Below are 20,637 nucleotides of genomic sequence, written 5' to 3'. Positions count from 1 at the left end.
CTCTAAGTATAAATAAACTCTTTTCAATCTTTACTTATATTTTTAAACTTCATTTGCTCAATTCCTAATTACTGGGGTTCCAATTTGGGTAACGGCAGATTTACCTACCATTAAATCAGACTTATTTGCCCAACAATTACATAATAAACTACAGACAATAAAAAAGCCCAACTGTATGAAGGGAACAGAGTGGCCAAAAGCAGGAATGAAAATGGAGAAGATTCAACTTTTGAAAGGAGGGAGCCACAGAGGATTAGATCCAGTTGATAGTTTTTCCTCTAAAGGTATGCTCTGGTCCAGACATTAGGACCATCAAGAACTCAAGCAGAAAGTCTTACCAGCACAAGCAATCTGGAGACAGGAGTTTAGGATTGCCAGAGCAGCTAGAAAGTTAGGGGAGGAAACAGTGAAAAGGAGGAATCTGCAGAGGAGGGAACATCTGAACTGCACACAAATGTCTAAGGTGCTAAAACAATAGCTGAGAAGGCTGAAAGAACTAAGCAGAGATTTCAGCAGCTGTTTCCTTGCTATAGGGGAGACTGAGTTTGAAGTTCCATGGAGACAGAAGGACTTGGTAAGGGCCTTGTGCTTTCCACTGAAACCTTAAAAGGGCCATGCCTTTTTATTATTTTTATTTTAAGTAGGCTCCACGCCCAGCATAGAGCCTAACCTGGAGCTTGAACTCATGACCCTGAGATCAAGACCTGAGATGATACCAAGAGTGAGACACTCAACCAACTGAGCCACCCAAGTGCCCCCATGCCTTGTTATTTTTTTTAACACTATGTTTTAGGACTAAGACCAGAGTAAAACTGAAAGAGACCCAACCTAACAAAGCATAAAGTAAATCCTCCACAAACTCAAGGTAATCTATTCAAAATTAACTATCTTCTAGAGCAAAACTCATCACATTACCAGTGTCATTAAGTGGATAGGCATAAGGATAGAAAAGTAACGGAATAACTTTTTTCTTTTCCTTTTTTTCAGAATTAAACTTCTTAATAGAAATTAGCTGGCTCACGATTAATTAGCATATTAATATGAAGCCATATGTTCACCAGAAGATATGTACAAGAATCTTCATTTTAGTAATATGCATAACCCCAACTGAAAACTGTTACAAAAAGACAACAGAGCCAAAATGGAGTCACTTGTACTTGGCCCCACATCAGCAAATCAAGACTTCACTTTAACATAACTGCAATTTCAATTTCTCTCAGGAATGTAATCTTAAAAGAATTAATCTGGAATACCAGAGAGGTGAGATAATCAGCTCTTTCCTTGTCCTTGCCCCCTTCTTCCTGTAAGTCTTTCATTTCACACACCATTTAGAAGCTTTTCTATTTGCTAGATGGAATGCTGCCGGATTCATGAATCATTGAATAAAACCAATTTGTTCTTTAAATTTACTCAGCTGAATTTTGTTTTTAACCAATTTAATGGCAGCAGTGGGATCTGAAGCAACTTTCTGATGGCATTCAGAGACAATGAGTGACAGGTGTATGGGACCCACAAACCCTTGAGTTCTTGGTCTTTTTCACCATTTCCAAGAGCCATGGTAAGTTCTTCTTGATTCTCAGCTCCACTCTCTATCAATCTCAAGCTAACTGACTTACTAGTCAGTCCCATGCTGGGAGCTGCTGATAGATAACATCACAATTCTGGAATTCCGGTTTAACTGGTGAAAACCCCTAGTCCTTGATTCTGTCCCAAGAGCCATATGGGAACTGTTAGTGGCAGCTGCAGTTTCCCACTGATATGGAGCCTCCAGACCCCGTTTGTTGGTATTTGCTAGTTCAATCCTTTCCCCAGTCCAAGGTTCCATGATGGAAAATACTGGTGGTACACAAAGGGCTATCTCATGGCCAGGACACAGTTAACATCTCTTGGTTACTGCCAATATGTTAAGGTATATGTGTCTGTTTGTCTTGTGTTGTGTAAAGGTTAATGCTAGTAGGGATGCTGGAAGCCAAAAAGCTCCAAGAATCAGTGGGAACACGTTAAGAATTCAAAATTCTAGAATATTCACCACCAAACTCAAAGATTCCCAGGTTAGTAGAAGTTGGTTGCAGAATGGATTAGATTGACACTGTATCACTGCCAACCTCAAGAAAATTTCTGTGCAATGAGGTATACTGCAAAATACCACAAAATCCCCAATGCAGCAGCACATCCCTTTCAGGTATTAGTTTGGCTCTGAGACCCAAAGGCTCAGCTTGCGCGGAGGGGAGCGGGGGAGGAGGCAAAAAAAAAAAAAAAACAAAAACAAAAACAGAGGGAGATCCTTAAATTCTAAAAAGTTAGGCATGCCACCTTTTGGCACACCTGCATATTTTGTCTAAGAACTATAGTCTCAGAAGCTTTAAATATCTAGAAAAACGTCAAAATTTTATTAGAGACAACCTGGAATTACAATGGCCATTATGGCAAACATTCCAATTAGATGAGATCATTCATTTAAGAAATCCACTTGAAAACAGGGGTTCCTGAAGTGAACAAACTTAGAATGGGATATGTGTTTTAAATGGTTTTCAGAAGCTTGCAAAACGTATCAAATTGCTTCATTTTTTGCTAATGAAAAATTAAAGATACAAGAGGTACTTAAAAAAAGTAAAACTGACATGATTTCTATTGCTCCCCCCAATCTTCCTTGACCTGAGTATTCCACATCCTATATCTGAACAGCCATTCCACTCTGATGAGACTATTAAAAGGTTACCTTTTATGATAAATTCACATGAGGCTGCCGGGTGACTCACTCCCTGGTCAAAGACCAAACTAAAAACCATAGTTAAAGAATTTCCTAAACCCAAGGAGGATCCCCAAAGTTTTCTGAAGAATTTATTAAGGTCATTTTGAGGGCCTATGCCCCCCAGGCTGCCAGATCTCATCAGTTTGTGCATATGCTGGTGGGACTTGGTGAAGCCCACAACTGGATCCAAAATGCAGGACTGTCTAACTTCAAGGACGGTATCCAGGATCCTTAACCTTTAACCTGATTGCTTTGTGGACTAGAAAAGGTGGACAGAACAGCCAACTGATCTTTAAAAGCCATTCCCAGAATCTGACCCATTCACATTAGTTGGTAAATTATTCAAAGATGAATCTGCCGCAGACTTTAAGCCCACTTGGAAGGTTCCTTCCTACAGCATTCCGGGGCTCCATATAATAAACGAGATCACCCAATTTGCTCTAGCTGCCCTATTTGTAAATGGATTATTTCCTGAGATTAGTGGATCGATAAATAAGCAGAAAACATGATGGGAGACAACTGACTGAACTTGTGGTTAACAGATGAGCATTTTCAAAGAACTGGGGAACACCACCACAAACAAAGGTCTGCCAAACTACTGGCCTTACAGCTATAATAGCTCCAAGGCCAGGCATCTGGATCCCCCACACCACACCTTCCTAGGGGCTCACCATCAACAATGGCCCAAGGGTTGGTGTTTCATTTGTAATCAACTGGGACACCAGAAAAAAGTATCCTCAAAGGTCCTAAGCAATCTGTCAACATCAGCTCAAGTGAAGTAGATGTTTCCTCCAGAAATATTAGTAAAAAATATTTAGCCAACTGAGCAGGTAAACTTATTCTAGCTACTAGAAAAAGAACTTAGATCCAACTTCTTTTATACTTAATGAGTTGTGTATTTACTGTACCTGATTCATGGCAGTAATTTTAACATAGAAGTTGTAAGTTCTCCATTACATCTGTCTGTATGTCTACATGTGTCTAAATATATGTTACAGATTTTTTAAAAATCTAGATGGTATTGGTAAAATTAATTTGTAAAAGAGCTCTCTTAAATTGGTTTAAAGAAAATTAAGCATTTTTTGAATTAAGGTATCCCTAAATTTCTCAGATATAAAGAGAAATTAACCCAATGCTTTTCATATTAATGCATATTCAGCATCAAAGCTAATTTAAGTTTGTTGGTTTGATTAAAATAGGTCTTTAAAAAGTTATCAATAGTGAATATAATGCAGACATAAACTTTTATTCTACTTGGACTTAGTAGCCAAATATGTTCACATTATCTCTGTTATAGAACTTGTCAGCAAGAAAAGTAACAATATGATGAATTTTCATAAGTTATCTAAATGTAATTATTGAGAATGAGTGAATTAAACATTTATTTTAGAGCACGCACGTGCATGAGAGTGGGGAGGGGCAAAAGGAGAGACAAAATACCAAGCATACTCCTCACTGACTGTGAAGCCCTACTTGGGGCTCAATCTCATGACCCTAGGATCATGAATGGAGCCAAAACCAATAGTTGGATGCTTAATTAAATGAGCCAACCAGGTGTCTCAAGAACAAGTGAATTAAATAGATGAAAGCAGGATAAAAGTTCTTTGATGAATTTTTAAAATCGTTTCCCCAAATCTTTTTGTTAACCTGAAACCTTAAAGTTGTGTTAAATTAAGTGATGGAGGATCATTAAATACATAGATCATTTACAAGTAGGAAAAACTGAAATGTTAATTACTGAATACAGGTTTATCTGTATTCCGATTACTTTGACTTCCTTTTACAGAGGAACTCTAAGTATTTGGATCTATTAACAAACATGTTTTGTGTCCAAGAAATTTACTACAGGACAACATGCATTTCCAGAAATAATAAAAAGTATTTATGAGTCTGCCAATTCACAGAGTGCTAAAGAAAAAAAATTTCATAACCATTTATTTCTTTATTTTCATTAATAATTAAGATTTTTAGGGCATCTGGGTGGCTCAGTTGGTTAAGACACTGCCTTCAGCTCAGGTCACAATCCCAGAATCCAAGGATCGAGTTCCACATCAGGCTCCCTGCAAGTCTGCTTCTCCCTCTGACCATCCCCGTTCTTGTGCTTTCTTACTCTCAAATAAATATATAAAATCTTCCAAAAAAAAAATTAAGTATTTTAGGGGCACTTGTCAATTGGTAGAGCATGCAGCTTTTGATCTCAGGGTCATGAGTTTAAGCCCCACTTTGGGCACAGAGCCTACTTTATTTTAAGGTTTCTAGGGTTAAAAATTCTAATATATGTAATTAGAGCCACTAAAGTTTGAGGAAAAGGAATCTTTGGACAGGTACATTAGGCATGGTCAAGACTGGCTAAGATTAGAATGAATATAGGTGAAGGTGTTTTATGGTAAGCTAGCATAGGGGCACCTAGGTGCCTCAGTCCCTTAAGCATCTGATTCTTGATTTCGGCACAGGTCATGATCTCAGAATCATGAGATGTTGCCCTGCATCAGGCTCCACGCTGAGTGTGAAGCCTACTTAAGATTTTCTCTCCAGGATACCTGGGTGGCTCAGTCTGTTAAGTGGCTGCCTTTGGCTCAGGTCACGAAGCCAGGGTCCTAGGATTGAGTCCCACATCTGGTTCCTTGCTGGGCAGGGAGCCTGCTTCCCCCTCTCCCTCTGCCTGCTACTCTGCCTGCTTGTGCGCACGCGCTCTTTTTCTCTGTCAAATATATAAATAAAATCTTAAAAAAAAAAAGATATTCTCTCTGCCTCTGCCCCTCCCCTACTCACATGCACTCTCTGAATAAATTAAATAAACAAACTAGTGCTAAATTAGAATGTGGGTTTTTTTCTCTGTGAAAAGGACAAAGTTTTCTTGGACTACTGGTTTGCTTTTGATAAGAGACTAAAAAATTCTTCTTCCTTTACCTTTTAAAGTAATCTGCCTAGAAAACAAAGATTTTATAATCTCAAAATAATTTCATATGTTTCATGTTGTTTTTATCAGGTCTTTTATTACTTAAGAACACTGAATTTTCCCTATTAGAACAACTAAGGTTATTATTTTATAATGATTTAATTTTTTGTATTTGCCCCCCAAGTCTTTAATTTATGGTTAATGGGGTAACTATTGATTCAAACACAGTAATCTATGATCCTACTTGATGGAGTGTTTTTTGTTTATTTTTTTAAAGACTTTATTTATTTGACATATGGAGATCGCAAGTAGGCAGACAGGCAAGCAGAGAGAGGAGGAAGCAGGCTCCCCGCCGAGCAGAGAGCCTGATGTGGGGCTTGATCCCAGGACCCTGGGATCATGACCTGAGCTGAAGGCAGAGGCTTTAACCTACTGAGTAACCCAGGCGCCCCTGATGGAGTGTTTTTTAATCTATGATATTTTTAATCAACTTCCCACAAATTAAACTCCAAATGAAGTATTTTTTACCTTGAGCTAAACTGAGGATTTTCTAGGGGTCCCTGGAAAACTGGAAAAGATCTGTATTCTCTCCTTATAAAAAGAGAGCTGTTAAACTGATTAGGCTTATTTGGTATGTTAAATGACAGGAGAAGCATAGTCAAAATATTAAGCCTTCTTTATGTTGTATTTACACAGGTACGGATTTTAAGTGTTCTAAAAATTATATGAAATTCTTAGAAATCTGATATCCTGGTATAATGTTATCACTCATAATTCTACTTATTATCTTAAAATATTGTGTAACACAAAAATAACCAAATTTCCTTGTCAATTCCATTTTAAGGGACTCTTGTCAGATCCTTAACCACAGACATTTTTAAATCTTGTCATTGAGAGATGTTGTTTTACTCTGATGCTTAAACGTTCCTGCAAAAGTGCTACATTTTCAAGGAGATTCATGGAAAGGATTTTGAGAAGTATAGGTTTCTTTTTTTAAGATTCTTTTTTTAAAGTAATCTCTATACCCATTGTGGGCTCAAACTTACAACCCCAAGATCAAGAGTTATATGCTCTACTGAGTCAGCCAGATGCCCTGACAAGTATAAGTTTCTGATAACTAAAATCATAAAACTGAACTGGGCAGGAATTTCCAGAACTATTAGAAAAAAACCATATTCAAAAATTAATAACATGGGGCGCCTGGGTGGCTCAGTGGGTTAAGCCGCTGCCTTCGGCTCGGGTCATGATCTCAGGGTCCTGGGATTGAGTCCCGCATCGGGCTCTCTGCTCGGCAGGGAGCCTGCTTCCTCCTCTCTCTCTCTGCTTTCTCCTTATATTCTCTCTGCCTGTCTCTCTGCCTACTTGTGATCTCTCTCTGTCAAATAAATAAATAAAATCTTAAAAAAAAAATTTAATAACGTGGTGGGTAGGGCATATGTGGCTCTCACAGCAGTGAGTCAAGCTCCGTGTTGGGCAAAGGGCTTACTTAAAAAACCAAAGAATTAATAACGGGAATGAATGAGGACAACTTATTTTTTATAATTTCTTATTTGAAATATTGCTGGTTCTTTAATATTTTTTATTTCCAGATTTTGTAAAACTTTTTACCTTAAACTATTTATGACTTACCACAGTTTGGTAAAGTATATCTTTGTAAATAAAGATGAAATTCTTGAGTATTTTTGTTTTTAAGTAGGCTCCATGACCAATGTGCAGCCCAAAGCAGGACTTGAACAAACGACCCTGACATCAAGACCTGAGCTGAGATCATGAGACGGCTGCTTTACCAACTGAGCCAACCCAGGCACCCCATGTGTATTATTTTCATAGTAATATAGTTAATTAATTACACAGCTTAAATAAAAATATATTCTCCTTATAACAAGACACAATTGGAAATATTGGCTATGTCACCAAGGCTTTGACTGAAATGGTTCTGGAAATAAAATCTGATGGCAAATCCATTAGAAGCTTTTGAGAGTTCAAAGATTCCTTATGAAAAGTTCCCGCAAAGCAGTCTTCAAAATAAATTAAATGGTCGGGCGCCTGGGTGGCTCAGTGGGTTAAGCCGCTGCCTTCGTTCGGCTCAGGTCATGATCTCAGGGTCTTGGGATCGAGTCCCGCATCGGGCTCTCTGCTCAGCGGGGAGCCTGCTTCCTCCTCTCTCTCTCTGCCTGCCTCTCTGCCTACTTGTGATCTCCCTCTGTCAAATAAATAAATAAAATCTTTAAAAAAAAAAATTAAATGGTCAATCACTATTCTCATTGTACTTATACAAACAATCAGGCCAAGTTTACTGTTAATATATTAGTTTTATTGTGATTATCTTTGGTTAAAAAAAAAAAGTTGAGTTCATTGTAGAGAGTAAGATAATGTGTGCATCTTTTAAATGTTAGATCTTGTCCTAAACTATTTTTGAGGTTTTGTTATATGCCTGTAAACTGGACTAGATCCTGAATTTTTCTAGTTTCCTCAAATACCTGGCTACAACTTTCCAAAGTAATATTTTTAATTTTCTCCCATCCTTGGAATCACTAAGTCCAAAGATAACCCTTGACTCTCCTTGGAAGGGGTTCTCCCATTTTCTCCTCACCACTAAATGGCAGACAAACTCCAAGGACTAGAACCTCAGCCATGTATTTCACAGCTTAAAATGGCTTTGCTTAACATCTACTCCCATTAAAAACATTGGAAACCTTCAAAACAAATTGAAGTAGAGAAGAAGGTGACACTGATGTATGCTATTTCCTCCCAAGACACCAAATCAAGATGTTATACTTGAGCCAAAACCCTTTCTCTTTTTTTCTTTTAATTAACATATAATGTATTATTTGCCCCAGGGGTACAGGTCTGTGAATCATCAGGCTTACACACTTCACAGCACTCACCATAGCACATACCCTCCCCAATGTCCATAAACCAACCACCTTCTCCCTCCCCCCTCCCCCAGGCAACCCTCAGTTTGTTTTGTGAGACTAAGAGTCTCTTATGTGAAACCCTCTCTTTTTGTCATCAAAAACTCTGATCTATATACTAGAGACCCCTTGGTTCATTTCCATGTCTTTTGTTGAAAACCTCAAAACTTGAAGAACTTTGCATCCAGGCTCTATATAAAGAAAGGGACACAGGCAAGGGTAAGCAGAATAAAAGTGCCTGTGTGCTCTATAATTAAAATATTACTGGCTTCCATGGCTGTCACCTTTCCAGTCTGGAGCCACAGATTAAGATGGGAATTACTGGGAGGCATTCAGGATTCACTTCCTTTGGCAGGACTCTACTTCCCTGGTCAACACCACCTGTTATGGATTACCACTTCTGAGGAAGTTGAAACTTAGTTACATAAGATCACTGAGAAAGCCACTTGGTGTAAAAAGGTGATTCCTTCCATGGAGTCTTGAACTTAATCAATTTTGATTGGTTTGGGTCTTGGAGACCATGGTCTGAAAATCCAATTGAAATGCTGGGAATTATCTAGCTTATTATAATCATAGTAGCCTCCCTGGCATGCCATATTCTTCAAGGCTTTAAATAAATGCATGCTGTAGCCTCTACCCACTGAAGCAAATGTTCTCCCTAAGACTGAAACATCAAAAAGGAACAAAAAGAATGACCAACTTAAAAATTACAAACCTGAAGTCGGGGTCTGTCAAAGGGATCAAGACCTATATATACACCACACAAAGGATCAATAAAAGCTGTGAGTATTTCAAAGTGGTAGCTGGGAGTAATGCTAATGCCTTAAATTTTAATCGTATCTCTCAGTTAAGCTAGGAGTCTAATTCTAACTGGGGTGGGGCGGGGGGGGGGGGGAGGAGGAGGGATTGTTAAAAAAAAAAAAAAAAAAAAAAAAAGGTCCCAAATGGAGTCACTTGTGCTAAGCCTCACATCAACAATGCAAGACTTCATATGTAACCTAACTGTAGCGTCAAGCTCTTCCAGAAATGTAATCTTAAACTAGTCAATCCTAGAATTTCCTAGTCAGCAACAATGAGGCAATCCACCTAACAGACCCCTTCTGTCCCCAAGAAAGATGAGGTGATCTGTGCCTTCCTTGTCTCTATCCCTTCTGCCAATAAAAGTCTTCTATTTGGGGGGTGCCTGGCTGGCTCTGTTAGTAGAGAATGTGACTGACTTTTGATCCCAGGATTGTGAGTTCAAGTGCCATGGTGGGTGTAGAGACGACTTAAAAATAAAATTAAAAACAAACAAAAAATCCAAATCTTCATTTTGCATAGTTCTTCTTTTTTTTTTTTTTTTTTAAGATTTTATTTATTTATTTGTCAGAGAGAGAGCGAGCGAGAGCGAGCACAGGCAGACGGAGTGGAAGGCAGAGTCAGAGGGAGAAGCAGGCTCCCTGCGGAGCAAGGAGCCTGATGTGGGACTCGATCCCAGGACGCCGGGATCATGACCTGAGCCGAAGGCAGCTGCTTAACCAACTGAGCCACCCAGGCATCCCTGCATAGTTCTTTAGAGCTCCTTTCTATTAGCTAGATGTGATCCTACTTGATTCATAAATCACTAAATAAAGCCAATTTGATTGTTTGATTTATTAACAAAACTATGCAAATGCCATCAATAAATAGTACAATTGTTGAGTCTTGCATATATAGAAGAAAACATTAAAATCTCATGTGACTGAAAAAGTAATTATGACATTTCAGGGGTGCCTGGGTGGCTCAGTCTGTTAAGGGTTTGCTTTCAGTTCAGATCATGATCCTAGATCCTGGAATTGAGCCCTTCCCTGCATTGGGCTCCCTGCTCAGCAGGGAGTATGCTTCTCCCTCTCCCTCTGCTGTGCTCTCTCACTCTCTCAAATAAATAAAACTTAAAAAAAAGAGAGAGAGACAGAGAGTAATCATGACACTTCAAACACTGAGTATGGACACCTAAAAATTCTGCCTGTATATTATTTTGCCAAATAAAATATAATTCTACTAAATTATCATTCTACTAGAGTTCTACTAAAATAATTCTATTTTGGGGGCGCGTGGGTGGGTCAGTGGGTTAAAGCCTCTGCCTTCAGCTCAGGTCACGGTCCCAGGATCCTGGGATCGAGCCTCACGTCGGGCTCTCTGCTCTGTGGAGAGCCTGCTTCCTCCTCTCTCTGCCTGCCTTCCTGCCTACTTGTGATCTCTATCTCTGTCAAATAAATAAATAAAATCTAAAAAAAAAAAAAATCTATTTTTTAAAAGATTTTCATTTATTTGAGAGAGAGAGCACAAGCAAGCAAGCACATGTTGGGGGAGAGGGAAAGGGAGAAGCAGACTCTCTGCTGAGCAGGAAGCCTAACACGGGGCTCAATCCCAGTACCCTGGGACTATGACCTGAGCGGAAGGCTGGGCCTGAACCAACTAAGCCACCCAGGAGCCCCTACAGTTCTATTTAAATTGCAGCATGGCAGACATTTTTAACAAAAACTCTCCCAGGTACTTAGATAAGATGTTAAATATCATGCTTTTCTACCATTAGACATAATTTAAACAGATAACCACTTTCAACTACAGACTGGATATAAAGTGTTCAAGGAGTCTCAACAAGACTGATCATTTTCTAGCTTATCTGGCTATTTTCTCTAGTAAGAACAACTTTAATTCAGCTAGAGGTAGTTCTGCTATTTAACATTTGAGTTTTATTCCACCACAGAGATTTAGGTCACTGACTTATTTCATTGGTGCCACAGAATTTATAACCACTTTATTCCAATGCACTGTAAATTTGTTAATCACAAGATCACAGGAACTTACAAGTTTCCCTCAAAATAGCTAATTTCTAAACTCTTCTCCTTAAAAACAAAGATGAAAAAATAAATAAAAAAGTGTCATTAAATTATTAACACTATTCACACATTGTATCTAAAACTAATATACATCATCTGGGGCCCATGCTAACAGTGCTCACACTGTCAGCCATTTCATTCAATAAACAGTACTCTGAAAAGACTGTTTCTAGGATTTATTGTGCTGGGCCCCACTTAACATGAATACTAAATATATATATATATATATATATGTATGTATATATATATATGTAAATGTAATACATTGTCTATCATTGAACATGATACCTACACATATGGCCTCAAAAAGTATACTATATAAGAAAAAATTTACACTTCAATATATTTACAAGGAAAATCTAGAAAGAGCAGAAAACAATATTCAAATTAAATCAAAGTACTCACGTTGATGCCCAACCCATCAAAGGATTTTCCCATCGCTCCCTGGTATCAAACTCCATCTTCCATTTCTTTGTGTTATTTACTCCAGACTGCATGTTATTGCGAGCAGGAACAAAGATCCTGACTTTTCTAGTTTTGATGTGTTCTTCTGGAACACCAGTTAAAGTGGTAATATCCTACAGAAAAACAAGCAAACACATTTCCAACAGCCCATATGCACTCTGATGTACGTTTTACTGCTTTGTATACCCATGCAATTCTGTTCAGATTTATAAACTAGGGTTTTTGGCTTTCTGACTTCACTACTCTACTGTTTTACCCTATAATTTGCTATTTTGATATATGGAAAAGGTATATTGGGAGGAGTGTTAGGGTACAGGGGGAAAGGGTTCATGAAAAAAATTTAGGTCCCTTCTGTCCAACAAAGCATTGGCAATTTCTAAAGAGTCTGCTGGTAGAAGAGCCTGTCATCAGTAGACTCTTATTACATGAGCTGGTGTAACTAGTAAGGAGAGAAAAAAATGTGAATGGATATTAAAAGTAAGGACATTTTAAAAATCAGTAATTTTTAAATAGAAAAAAAATCTATTACCAGTGATTTCAGTGTCAAACTGCTTACAACAAGGCATTTTCTTTAAGGAAGGCCTTAGCCTTTTGGTAAACAAAATCAATTAACAACTTTAATTAGCATTTTATCTCCCTTTGGTGAAATCTAAGGAAAAGAAAATTTCATTTCAATTTCATTTTCAAACTCAATTTCAATGAATTTCTTTTTCAAATCTATTTTGAAAAAGTAAACCAAAAAGTTACAACATTTTTGCAGAAATGTGAAATGAAAACAATGGTAACTTTGACTTTTTTAAAAATAATTTTTACCCAGTAACAAATGCTCAACTGATAAATGCACATAATTTTGATGCCTCAGATTAGACCTATTTATCAAATATAGTAAAAATTAGGAAACAAAAGAGTGAAGTTAATTCAGAGTTTAAGTCTCCATTCAGTAATTGTAGTAATACCATTATTTGATTATTTGATTACCATTTTGATACCAATGGTAATCAAAGTAAGATCATTATAACATCATGATTCATTTACTAAAGTAAATTTTAAATAACTGATTAAAAATAAGAGTTAACATGAAAATGATACCAAATTTGCGAAAACCAGGAAATTTTGTGAATTTCAATTTCATTGTAATATATCTGCTAAAGAAGACGAATGTTTATTTATAGTTCCATTCTAAACGATATGGACCAAATAATTAGTGTTAACACTTGGTGCTTTGGTACGTATTGGGAAAATACTAAATGTATTTCTGACTGCACTAGTCTTCCTACTCACAGATTTTACAAAATTGTTTAAGTTATTTTAACTGGCTTCCAATCAATCTTCTGCTTAACACAATACCTTTCTACTTGTACCAATAATTAATTAGGTGTGGTTACTTTGTCACAGCTTGTCTGTTTGGAGAAACAACCAAAACAATCCATACAAGTATTTATACAAATATGCATTTCCAGTATGCACCTACATTTTTAAAGTTTCTTTACGTACAGGATAAAATAAAAGCAAAAAGTACAACTGGTTCATAATTTTTAAATGTATGAATATAACTTTTAACTGATAAGTTTTAATTGTCAAGTTCAATTTCAAAGAAATTTCAGGTATGATGATATTTGATGACTTTCTGAAGCATATTTCTCTACTCAAGAGCTGAAAGAGACTCCTGGGAAGTCCTCAAAAACCCATCATATAAACTTATTTTTTAATATTATATATCTTTATATTAAAGTCATATTTTCTCTGCTAGAGCTGAAGTGGCTTATAAACAAACAATGTAAGTGTGTTACAAAATTACAGGGTAAGGCATCTTTTCCAAATTCCACAGCAAACCCTCCATGCTCAGTTCATAAAAACTACAGCTATAAATTAGCTCCTCTTTAAGACTTACAGGAAAAGAAATGTATTAAAACTCAACACTAGTTCAGGAAGATGAGATTATAGGAAACATTTACTTTTTCTTTATAACCTCCTATATTTTGATAAATAAATGCCAAAATGATTTAAAAAAAAAACTTTTTAAAAAGGAAATAGCATTTCTTGATTTGTACTATTAACCTAGAAAAGGATAATTTTTTTTCTTTCTTTCTTTTTCTTTTTTTTTTTTTTTAAAAAAGGACAGAAAACCTCTCTTAGTGGCTATAAAATGTTGCTAAGCTCTTTTTATTTTGAACTATCAGGGCTTCCATGGCTTCTCAAAGTATGGCATTTTTTTTTTAATTGATATCATTCCCCAATTTAAAGTTGGCACTGGCACAAATAAGTTCCTGAATTTTGAAGCCTAAGTTGTCCTGACACAGAATCCCTGTTTTTGCCTGCAGAAGACATGTAAGGTACTGCAGCGGAGTTGAGCTGCTGCCAAAGACTGAGGATGAAAAGGCTTGGCATCTCTCACATACTTGACACCTAAAGGGCACAGAAGCTCTAAAATTCCTAGTCCCTGTAGGCACACTCTTAGTCTAGACAAACTGATTTCTCACACTTTTAAAATGCATTACGACACTATTGTTATCATTTCATCCACACAGCTTCAGCTAGTGACAGAAGAACCTGTCCTTTAAGCCACATTTCAATGGGCTAAAAGCTCCCACTCCAAGATTCCATTAAAACAATGTAATACTTGAAAAGAACTATGAAGCACTATGTTGAAATCTTTACTTGTGTTTTGAATTCTTTGTTCTCCCTCAAAATCAATAAATAAAACATCTGCAAACTAAACAATATTGAACCAAAGACATTATCTCTAGATTCTATGTTGGTATTGCAATACAGATCACCTGTGGTTTTTTAAAAAACCCACTTATAAAAGATACAAATGCTCTGAAGATGTCAATACTGCCTTTTATAGATTTCTCATTTTATTGGTAAAATATTTATAAATAACAATTCATAATTTTCTATGACTACAAAAAAGCTAAATCACATTGGATGAGTAACAAGTCTTGAAGTTTGTACCTGAAGAAACTCAAGACTCACTAGCTAATAATTACCTATAAATTCTAATAAATCAAGTTACCCTTCAGATAATACACACTAATTTCTGAATTTTAAAACTTTTACTTTTAAATAGATGAGTCAAACATAAAACCTATACTCCAAATATTAAAGAATACTACTATCTTAAGTTTCACAAACACAATCTTAGGTACAATCATGCAATTTTAAGAAACAATAATTAATGATTTGCAGACTGAAGGGCATTCAGGTATTTGCTACTGAAAGGATGAATATCATAATTCTGAGGTTCCACTCTTTCAGCACCCATCTCTTCCACAATTTTAAATTCTGGAAGAGCTTACATCTGACTTTCTAGTTCAGAAGTCTAGTTAAATGGAGGAGGAATTTTAAAAATCATTAATAAAGTATATGACAGCACATGAAAATCAACTTTATTCTTTCAAATACCGATTTCCATTATAAAATATTAGTTTTCCATATAAAAACTGTATGATTCGGTTATCAACTGTCCCCATTTATGTTGTGTGAATTCAACTTTTTTTTTTTTTTTTTTAAACAAAGGAAGCAGGGAACAAGCAATGGGAAGTTGGTGTCAAAATGCAGAAAAACCTCCCAGCAAGCTTCTTGCAACCACCCAGGATTTAGAGTCTTGCTGGTCGCTCTCTTTTCAATACCAGAATTTCACACATTTCAATGACTATTATGACTTCAAAGAATCAAATTTTCATCATTGTCCGTCATCTGCCGGTTGATTTGTATAAAGGAGTTCTTCTGCATGCACTCCAAACAAAAGCCTCCTTACTTTTGTGGCTATATATCAAGTTTAAAAGTTTTGTTTGTGACAGTTGTGTCTTTGGTAAATTAGGGTAACACTGAAGGAGTGCAGCTGCTCTGCAGGAACCTCCTTTTTGGCACCATTTCACTTAAATAAAAACTGAATAATTAGCTTCTGCCTTTATTAAACCACAAAAATGCCACTGGCCTTAGTAATTACTTCCAGTTGCCCCACCCACTTAACCTTAATAGTTTACACTTGTCATAAAGAGAAATAAACGAAAAAGGTTTTCACCACTTTGGGGGAATTTTTGATAGATCTCCCAGTACATCCAGAAGAGCCAAAATTTTAACCAGGCTTTTTGGTAATAAGTTCACTAAATTGCATGTATGGATCAATGTTGAAAAGTTTTAAGGCAGAACATACTGGAATATTAAGTACAAATACTGTTACAGGAACTTCTACTGCAAGCTTTTAGTTACCAATTATGTATTTAAATTTATTCCAGGGCTAAAACGCGTCTAAATTTGAAGATTGCATTTATATTCTACTTCAACCACGAAAGATTTTAAAAAGAAAATAATTTTAGATCTGTAATAAAAACTTCTTTTCAAGTACCCTACAGATACTTAGTACAAGAAAACTCATTAAATGGTCTCACAAATAATGAAGGACATTTTACAAAATAAATTTTACAATTTGAAAAATAGAGTGGACAGAATAACCAAATGTATTTACTTATCAGGGAAGAACTTTAAGCACTTCTAAAAAGTCAGGGGCCGTAAAAATTCAGATACAAATAAAAACTGCAAAACTACATTGATGTGGGAATCCAACCAGGTGATGAAACCAGTGTTGGAATGTAACATTACACTTTGCATAGTAGGCAAGGCTATCAGGAAACCAAAAGTTAAGTTTTAAATAAAATGTTTAGATACAAATAGCAACATGCAAATGACTGCAAAACATAAAACAAGTAAAAAACTAAGAATTAGAGAAGTTTCTCAATCTCAAACTATTTTCATTACTCCTAGATTCTTCTGAGCAGGAGCAATGGTTAAAAGAAAAGGGCTAAGTAAGTCAAATTAGGTTAGGAGAATCCCAACCCACAACTGTGGACAAATTAATGAACTTTTCTTAATTCACCATTTTTTTTCTTAATTCACCATCTATATAATCAACTAAATGAGGTAAAATGATGACTAACGTATGTAAAATGTTTATCTTACACAATAAAAAGAATGTATCTCATTTATTCAACACCATTTTTCAGCACCTACTATGTATTACTTACTGGACACAATGCTCAAAACAGTACAAACATCATCTCTATTTTCATGAAAATTAATATTGAACTTTGTAAAAAGGACAGGGTGAATAATATAAAACTGGTGTTAAGACACAGAAAATCTCCTATCTTCCTTGAAAACTGAGTTACTAATCAAAATACAACAAAGGGTTTTATAATTAGAGTCAGTAAGTTGCTTCAAGTCTGGAGAGAAAAATATACTTTTTATAGAGCTGAATGTCCCATTTATTTTATACATCAAAAACACTGAGTAAAATATATGTTAAATTGGCTTTATTAAGTATGAAAACACACGGGGAAGCCTATGACATTCATGAAACTGAAAGAATAAGATATAATTTACGCTTATTTGTTTCAACTCCAAATCAAAGATCCTACTATGCCAAGTTAATTACGCCAGGGGATGCAGAGCATATAAAGACAAAATTTTTATTCCTGCTAAGTTTATAATTTGTGAACCCATGATGCGGGTGATGTGTGGGAGAAATAACTAAATAATCATACTGTGAAATACAATACCGGTTAAGAGCAAGGAAGTATAATTCAGATAAATCTGGACGAGATTTAACTGAATCTGGAGGAATCTCAGGCACTGTCTGCTACCTGTGCAGTACTAACAAGCTGTTTAAGCTCTCTGTATGTCAATTTCCTACTTTAAAAACTGTATCACAAAGCCTATGTCACAGCACTGTTTGAAAGGATTAAATCAGGTTTTAAAGGTAAAAAGGTATCAGAAAATACCTGACCAAAGAGGGACACAGAAGATGACTCCTTCAGGATACCTATGATTTCACTGATACTGGTGAACAATGTAACAATATTAAAGAGAAAGTTATTAAAATATATCCACATACTTACTAGCAACTGTTTTCTTAACTGTTTTACCTACCAACAATTATCTATATACATATCCATTTTACATAGTTATAATATTTTGCGCTGGTTATCATATCACTACCTTTTTAAACATGTAGTTACCCAGAGTTCATATTTGTTTTCATGACCTCATTAAAAATCTATTAAGTTGATACGTCACAATGTTTTAGCCAATTTTGTCAGTCAGCCCTCTTGCTGAACTACAGACATCAACAGTTAACCAGAAATAGACAAAACCACTTAACTCATTTTCTAACTAAAACTTACTGTGCTTATTTCTTACTGCATTTTCTTCAGGTGTTGACAAAGATATTTTGTAATGACTGGAACATTCCAACCACCGGACAAGAAAACCCCAGATTAGCAATGGGAATACCTAGAAGAGCACACCCCACACATCCCATCCCCAACCCATATAGGATCATGGGCTAAACACATACTGACTGCTACCCATGACCAGACACTCTCTGCTTGCTTTCTTGTCTGGAACCCCACCACCAAACTCCTCCTATAAAACTCTAGATATCCATTTTGCCAGCTGAGAGGTGGGCTGTTAAGGCTTGAGCCTGCCACTTCCAAAGGCTACAGGCACCTGAATTAAATTTCTCCCTTTCTCTTTTCCAAAACCTTGTCTCTTAAGTTATGGGCTTCTCTTGCAAATGATTTTTTTCAGTAGTAGTGCTGGCAAACACAGCCAGAAGCTAGGCTTCTGATTTGTCCAGCCCCCTCAGGAATCCCTGGGACAGAGCAGTTGGCGATGCAGTGTACAGGGACCCGCCCATTTATTTCCTAAGTTCGTGGCTATGATAAATCAATCTGCAACAATTCCTTATTACTGAAAAATCAAATTGTTTCATTATTTCTGCCTTTCAAGTATACTGCAATGAAAACCCCAGTAAATTAATTCCTTTAATTGTCACTGAGGATAGAATTGATGAAGTGAAGGTTCTAAGAATTTTCATGCTCCCTGAAATGTTATCAAATTGCTTTCCAAAACTGTGGCCAAATTTTATATTGCCACCAACAAGGTAGGCCAACTTCCACTTTTCTCTTAAGGCACAGAAACTGTATTTCTGTGTATATATTATTATATATGTACACATATAAATATATAACATATTATTTATATATTAAATATTATACAATCATATATAAACCTGTGTATATATTAATCAGCTTAAATTTATTTAGTGTCTTTTCACAGAAAACTATAAAGGAGAGGATGAGTTTGGTGTCTGACTCATAAAAACATACCAAAAAATTAACAAAATTTCCTCAAAATTAACCCAAATGATATTATGTTACTTTCTAAGAGCAGCTACCAGAAGAAACCAGAATAAGAAGGTAACACTTGCCCAAAATCTAATTAACTGCCCCAAATATAACTCATACAAACATACAATCTCTTTCTAATTGTAGGGACCAACAGCAAGCGACCTCAAGATGGGCCAATTTGGCATGAACATTATTTTGAATTAAAAGCCATCAAAACTCAGCAGATTTAGGAAAAGCTCTTTACCTCCCCCTTAACTGCCTACTTATACCAGAAAGAGAGCTATTAACAGATTCCTCTTCACCTAAGAAACTTACCTATAAAATGAGGGAACTTTGTGGGTTTTTATAAAACATCTCTTCTTAGTTTACTGCTAATGGTCTTTCTCCCCTTTGTATCCTCAGACTTCCTACCCTCTCCTTAGCTCATAAAAGCATCATATTGCTCAACTGTCTTTGGAACTCCATGTCATGTGAATTGCCATGTATACCCTATTAAATTTGGTTTTCTCCTGTTAATCTGTCTTACATCAACTTGATTCTTAGTTCATCTAGAAGGACCCTGAAGGGCAGAATAAATTCTTCCTCAACATGATAGTATAAGGATTGCAAATATTTTCAGATTTGTATTGTACATAGTTCTATTCTGTAGTACAAAATTTGACATATGGCATAGGCAAATCAAGTCTACTAAGCTGCTATTTTATGGCAGAATACTAAAATTTTTTTCAAAATGCTACAATTTTAGAGGTGCCTGGGTGGCTCAGTAATTAAGCATCTGCCTCGGCTCAAGTCATGATCTCAGGGTGCTGGGATAGAGCCCCCCCCTCCGCCCCCAATGGGGCTTCCTGCTCAGCGGGAGGCCTGCTTCTCCCTCTCCTAATTTCCCTGCTTGGGTTCCCTCTCTCACTGTGTCTCTCTGTCAAATAAATAAAATAAATAAAAATCTCTTTTAAAAAATGCTACAATTTTTAAAAATTGATGTGGAAATAAACTTCTCTCCCTTAAATCAGGAAAATCCATTGGAACATATCAATCACTTTTATAAGGAAACACCTGAAGCAATCTTTGTTCTCTACTAACTTTGAAACAACTGAAAGTTACTAAAAATATCATGCTTTACAAATAAATGATCAATACTGCCTCAGTGAAGACCAATATGCTTCACTGAAGCTTTCTGAAGGTTAGTAAGCTAATATTTTTTTTAATTGACAAGAAGAAACTTATAATAAAATGATCTTTTTGATTATTAAAAAGACTTTATTTTTTAATCCAATGCTCCAGAAGATTTTGAATTTTTAAATCATTAAGAAATGCAGCTATATCAGGCATGTAGAAACTTTTTAAGAAACTGAAATAAAAGGACAAGAAAGTGTAGCCACTATACACTTGGAACTCACATAATGCATTACAGTTTGTAAAGATTTGATTTGTTAATCAAATAGTACTTCTCATACCCTGGTAACAAATTAAAAGGCTGATATACACACAATATACATTAAGAATTATTACAAAAGCCACAGCACAAAATATCAAGGAAAAGGAAGATAGATGA

General features: G+C 36.0%; 1 protein-coding gene across 2 annotated transcripts in view; it reads right to left on the bottom strand.

Annotated features, from left to right (window-relative positions):
* The window catches only part of NDUFS4 (NADH:ubiquinone oxidoreductase subunit S4), a 114,071-nt gene that overhangs the window by 29,078 nt on the left and 64,356 nt on the right, over positions 1-20,637 (bottom strand). For both annotated transcript variants that reach the window (XM_059173961.1, XM_059173959.1), the window contains exon 3: positions 11,833-12,005. In XM_059173961.1, the coding sequence (XP_059029944.1) occupies positions 11,833-12,005 (173 nt within the window). The remainder of the gene's footprint in view (positions 1-11,832; positions 12,006-20,637) is intronic.

Source organism: Mustela lutreola, chromosome 5 (assembly GCF_030435805.1).
Source record: "Mustela lutreola isolate mMusLut2 chromosome 5, mMusLut2.pri, whole genome shotgun sequence".
In the NCBI taxonomy this organism is placed as follows: Eukaryota; Metazoa; Chordata; class Mammalia; order Carnivora; family Mustelidae; genus Mustela; species Mustela lutreola.
Note: the sequence above shows the minus strand (reverse complement) of the source record. Positions and strands in the feature narration are given on the sequence as shown.